The following is a 6,198-nucleotide window of genomic DNA, read 5'->3' as shown; positions in this document are numbered from 1 at the left end:
AAAAAATAAAAATAAGCTACTCATTTAGATTGTGGTGGTATGCTGTTTAGCATATTGTTACTTGTCTACTTTGTTTAGGTTTTCCCTACATAATTCACCAATCAAATTTATTGATTCTTCTCCTGTTTTCGGTCACTGGAAGGGAGCAAAATTTTGGTGAGCATTCTTGTCACCAATCTCACCAAAATTTTGATCAAAAACCACCGATTTGTTGTCAACTTTCATCCATCTCAGCATTGTAACTGAATCAGACAAAATCAGTTTTCCTACTTCCAAAGTTGTTAACAATCGCCACAATTGGTACTATCTTTCCCGAATCAAAACTTGAAAAAATTTCCAAAAAATGACGTCCCTTTCCATTGAGCCCAAGGCATGGATCTGGTTCGAGAAGGGCTGGACGAAGACTTGGTTGAGCCTGAACCCAATGAGCGGCACATTTCCTTGAGAAGCGGCTGAACTGCTACGAGCCGTTAGTCCCTGGAGAGCGGTGGTATAATCGGCAGGTTGCTGATACGAAGGACGAAACATAAAGGCAGCAGAAGTTCCAGGTGAGAGACCTACTGTGGTAAAAATCAAAGCAAAAATGGTAGAAGCAATTCATTTGCTTTAGAGGATTATCACAGGATTTAAATCTAACATTTTTAAAGTAAATCCCGAAGTGGTGGCCAGAACACACACCCAAAAAAAGAAAGGAAAGGGTAAAGTGGTTGCTACACTGTACTTCTTAACTAGCAAATATGTTTTGCAAATAGAACAGGTCCTTGGTGGGACAAAATTTAGGTGTAGTTTGAGAATTAGTGAGCAAAAGTGATTAAAAGAAAATTAGAATATAAAATCGAAATCTAATAAGATAACAAAAGAAAAATGTGATTGACATATGATTGCGATGGAGTTTTGAATAGGTGCGTTGTATAATGTATGAAATAAGAGGGCAATTTGTCTAAAATAGGCATTATCTTACATGCTTGTATTAGTCAATGACACCCTTCTTAGCATTACCAACAAAATCTTAAGAGACTGTATATACAATATCAATCCCTTGAAAAAAGTTTCAAAACCATTTGGGGAATCGAAGCAAATCAATAGCGGCATACGGCCAAAAAGAAATGTTGAGGAGATTGTAACGGACACGATTAGCACTCCACTCCACATGGTTTGAGGACTGGACCTTTTTGCTTGGGCAAGAAAGGATCGATCCGAACCCAGACCAGCGAGAAAATTGATGCAAGAAGTATAGACCACAGCACAACGATGGTCGGAGTCCTGTTTTGCCTTCCCATCAAACCTTTGAGGAAAGGATAGAGGTGAAGAATGACCCAGAAAGCGAAGAATAGCTTGCCGAATAAGGGACCCCATGAGCCATAACCATTATTAATTGCATCAGAAACCCCAGCCACGACTCCCACCATATTCAATATAATTAGAGTTGTCGGAGGGATAAGGAGGGTGGTCCATTTGAAGAGGTAAAGCTCACCAAACTCAGCATCGTCTGCGGCTTTTGATGTTACGGTGAAGTTGGTGTCGACTCCAGCAAGGACTTTGAGAAGGCCTTGGAAGACTGCAAATAGATGTGCAGAGACACCACCGATCACCCAAAATTGTTCATTACGCCACCAGTCTTGGATGCTAACTCCGCTCCATCGAAGTTCAAGCACACCAGTTGCTATGATGGAAAGGAAAAGTGCCAAGAACCATACACTTGTAAAGTTGCTCAGCTGCACATAGAATAAAAATGGTCATCCACTAGAACCATGCATCAAGCTTAAAGAATCAAGTTCTGGGACTAATAATTCCAAAAAAAAAATCCTATTATCCTATTCCTCTTCTCCTCTTTTATAGCTATAGATGTTACAGACAAACAGAACAAATTATTCCAAACTATCATTTTAAATTGTATATTTCAAAACTAGATAGCAAGAGCAGTCAGTCTCCAAGCAACTAAAGATGAGGTTTTCTGGTGTTTCAAAGAGACTTATTACCAAGTTTCATGTTTTATTTCCACAGCCTAATAAATCAATCACTTTCAGAATGTTTCTCCTATATTACTTACAGTTGGGATGATGAATTTTCCAGTCAGGAGACAAACAGCTGGGATAGTACAATAAGCGAGTAAAGGAATGGAAGTGAAAGGGTAAACGATGGTGTTGATGTAAGCAAGCCTCTCCAGCCGTTTCAGTTTTCCGCCGTAGCCATACCAAAGTGGGCAGTGACGACTGAGGAAAATTTCTACAGAACCGAGAGCCCATCTCAGAACTTGGTGTAACCGATCTGATAGATTGATTGGAGCTGACCCTTTGAATGCTGGTCTTTTTGGTACACAGTAAACTGACTTCCATCCTCTACAGTGCATCTTGAAACCTGTTAAAATATCTTCTGTGACTGACCCATAAATCCATCCAATCTGTAAACCAAAACAATTTCCATCATCAGTAATTTCCAAAATAAACTATATATACAGTGAGTAGGGGCTCATTATAATATTACTCACCTCTTTGCCCCACTCAGTTTTCTCTTCATAACCACAGCTAATTACATGAATGGCCTCCTTAATAAGTGATGTGGTATTGGTGCCTTCAGGAAGGCCACCATTTTCCATCAGAGTTGAAGCAATGAAGACTGGTGACTGTCCGAATCGTTTCTCAAAGTTCTTCTGTGACATTAGTGATGATTTCTCCAATTCCTCGTATCCTTCAAGCCCCTCTTCAATCTCTTCAAGATCAAAGACTGGTGCAGACCCCTTTCTCACATAGTTCTTTCCCATCATTTTCTTCTTCTTGGTGTATAGAAGACCTCCAAGTAAGCCCTTTTTCTCTCCTTTCTTCTTTGACTTTTTCCTTGACCCCCCACAGCAACAGCAACACCATGAAGGCCAGCAGTCGCATGTCATCTTTGGTCGCTTCTCGGATACTGGTGGATCATAGCCATACAGTGCCTGCCTGTTGAAGACACAGCCTGTGCCTACATATACAGGACCTTGAAGCCCATCTAAACCTAACATGTTGATCTATAACAAAAAGAGGCATTGTCGTTTTTAGGTATCAATTTTTCAAAACCAAAATGAAATGAAAAATAGCAAACAAAAAATATCATTTTATTCAGTGACTTACATCGAAGAAGACAACGTTTCGATTAGCATATCTATCGTGACGATCAATACCATCGAACCTCTGTGGAAATTGAACATAGCAAAGCTTCTTTCCAAATTGGGGATCCATTAAAAAGCACATCGCCTCCCTTAGGGCCTTGCTGTTGTTGATGTAGTGATCACAATCCAGATTCAAAATGAAGGGTGCATTACTAAGCACTGCAGACACTCGAACCTGTCAATGGCATCCATGATCCAACAGGAGCAACAAATCATTAACTGCACTCTTTTGATCTCACAAACGAAAGCAACAAGAGCATTACGAAACAGTACTCACCAGAGCATTCTCGGCACCGGCTTTCTTGTGGTGTTGATAACCAGGCCGTTTCTCACGAGATACATACACAAGCCTAGGCAGTTCCTTGCCATCCACATCAAGAGCACCGGCGCTTCCTAGATATACCTGTAAAGCAAGTAGCTTTTGAGCACCACTTTGATCTGGTCCGCAATTTTCAGGGTTAAAAAAATAATTTGATATGCTCTTATCTAACCTGAATCATCCCAGGATGATCACGAGTAATATTTCCAGGCCATGGGGTGCCATCCTGCATCACCCATCCTTCTTCTGGTTTCTTCTGAGCCTTTGCCACCAGTGCATTGATCCTCACTTTAAATTCTTCATATTCCCTCTACGGTAAATCAGAAGCAATATATTATAAACTCTTGTTAACTTGCATGTTTGAACACGATGAGGACATTGTTAGCACAAAAATGTAAACAGAGAGTTTGTAAACGTACTTTCATGGCTCTGCGTTCTTTTACAAAGCTAGGATGCACCTTGTCTTTCAAGTAATCTATCTTCTCGGAGAAATAAAACTCAGGTGCCCTAGGCTCGACATTATGTTTTTTGCAAAACGGTACCCACCTCCTTGCAAATTCAGCGGTTTCAGATAGTGTGTCGAAAAGAAGCATAGAAGCACCATCATCCGACACATAACAAGTCACTTTCTCAACAGGATAATCGACAGCTAATATTGATAGAACTGTGTTTGCTGTTATGATGGGTGGTTCCTTGAGAGGGTCAACAGTACTCACGAAGACATCAACTGAGCCCAGTTGATTTGGCTCTCCCTCACGCTCAAACCTCAAGGACAGGCGATCCAGGTAAGTTTCACGGGTAATGGGGAGCCATTTGGGGAACTGGTCGAGTATCCAGGAGAAGGCAAACCATACTTCACATATAACAGAGATGAGCCATAAGGGGTAAGCATCATAAGCCGGTGTTAGAATACGAAAACGAAGGAAAAAGACCAGAACTATGAAGCGGAGGACGATGACTATCCGATAAGGGTTGATCAGGCTTGAGGGAATTGGGACTTTTCGCCAGAGAGGTTGTCGAGCTTCGGCCATGCTGCAAAAGGAATGAGAAAATTGTTGGTACAAGGTGGTATATGCATGTATTTGTGTACATATTTGTGTTAAGACTGTTATCCAGTGGTTTAAAGTGCAAGAAAGATGGATAAAGAGGAATTTACAGATAATCATCTTCTTCAGCTTGATCGTTTCCTCCATCATCATTGCTCATCAAACCTCTTTTCTCTTGTCTGACTTTCCATTTCTCAACTCTCTCTTTCCATTCTGCGCTGCCATATATCTCTTTGTCGCCTTCAAAATCCTTCCCAGCAGCTGCACCCCGTCGACAACCCACCCATAGATATAAATAAAAATCAGGTTTTCGAGAACGAAAGCAAATGAATGTTAAAAAAGAAAATTTTGTTGCACTTACTGCTTCCTGCAACTGAGAAAGCTTGACCATTTGGATGCCATTGCTGATTATTATAGTCCCCATTTTCCTGCAAAATTTGACCATCCTGGGCTTAGCATTCTTCTTACTTTCTATATGCTGTCATGTACTTCAATCAAGTTATCCACTATTTGAAATTTAGACTATCTGATCAGATTATTATCATTGAAGACAAAACTTAATTAATAGTCCTACCGTATGAAAATAAGACAATGACATCGAAGACAATTACAATATGAAATTAAAGTGTCTATTCTATAATTAACTTACATGTTGCCGATCTGAGTCATCTTTGCGGTTCTTAGTCTGAAATTCATCATCAAAGTCATCTTGGTCAGAGTTGTCTTCCTCATCTCCTGCAACTCTTGGACTACCTGGGGGACAAGAAAACATGTTAGTTCTGTTCAAACTTTCTCTAACAAATTAATGAAGTCTTGAAACATAATGGAGAGCAGGAGAGTAAAACAAATTAACCTTTAAGACGCTTGTAGCGAGTGTTGCACTGGGGGCAGCACTGGGTTCCTTCACTCCTCTCGTACTCATAACAGGGCCGGCAAACCGGGAACCCACACACATGACAAGCCACAAACAATGCTCCATCTTCCTTGTGGCCAATCTCATCCCCGCAAACTTTGCATATCTTTCCTGAAGACTGCCGGGTCGGAGGCCGGTTCTGCCACCCACATCACATTAATAAGAAACACGTTAGTCTCAGCACAGAGACAATGATAAAAATAAAGAAAGGAAGAAGAAGGAAAAATTAAGAAAGTACCTCGTCGACGGCAAGTGAACCAAAGCCAGCCATGGTGCTTGAGGCCATGGCACGCAAAGAAAAGAAACAAGAGGTGAAGGTAGATGAAAAGGATATGAGACAGAGAGGAGGTGAGGGCAGAGAAAGGAGAAGAGGGTATTATAAGGTAGGGGGTTGTGGGGAGAGCCAAGGTAAGTGAAATATCACATGGAAGGGGAAGGGTGTGTTGTGGAAGGGATCAGAGTCTACCAAACTGTGAGTTGAGAAGTCGTAGGTTTGAGTCTAAGAGACGCTAAAGGAGCGGTAGGAGGGACAAGGAAAGGTTTGCTTCAGCGAGCTGTGCCAAACGCCTGACATCTTTGAATAGCTAGCTTCGAATCAAAGGCAGGTGCTTCTCATCTCTAAGGCTGACACTTAACTTCTTCCTAACAAATAAACTTAGCTGAACCCTAAAGAGATGATTAACGCATTTCTTGCATGTGTCACGTACCTACCATGCCCAAAAACCAAGCATAGATTCACAGTATGTATGTCTTGATAAAATAAGAAAATATGGGT

The 6,198-nt window shown here is 41.1% G+C and overlaps 1 protein-coding gene across 1 annotated transcript; it reads right to left on the bottom strand.

Annotated features, from left to right (window-relative positions):
* Positions 1–935: 935 nt before the first annotated feature.
* On the bottom strand, positions 936–5,822 carry CESA4 (cellulose synthase A4). The gene is made up of 12 exons (XM_018124745.2): positions 5,662–5,822; positions 5,364–5,562; positions 5,160–5,263; positions 4,872–4,938; positions 4,621–4,771; positions 3,884–4,496; positions 3,637–3,774; positions 3,423–3,548; positions 3,108–3,320; positions 2,489–3,004; positions 2,051–2,401; positions 936–1,715 (listed from the first exon to the last, which is right to left on the bottom strand). Exons 1-12 carry the CDS (start codon positions 5,707–5,709, stop codon positions 1,134–1,136), a joined length of 3,108 nt encoding a protein of 1,035 aa, XP_017980234.2. The 5' UTR covers positions 5,710–5,822; the 3' UTR covers positions 936–1,133.
* Between the last annotated feature and the right edge of the window lie 376 nt (positions 5,823–6,198).

The sequence above is a fragment of the Theobroma cacao genome, chromosome 1 (genome assembly GCF_053813885.1).
Source record: "Theobroma cacao isolate CCN51 chromosome 1, ASM5381388v1, whole genome shotgun sequence".
In the NCBI taxonomy this organism is placed as follows: Eukaryota; Viridiplantae; Streptophyta; class Magnoliopsida; order Malvales; family Malvaceae; genus Theobroma; species Theobroma cacao.
Note: the sequence above shows the minus strand (reverse complement) of the source record. Positions and strands in the feature narration are given on the sequence as shown.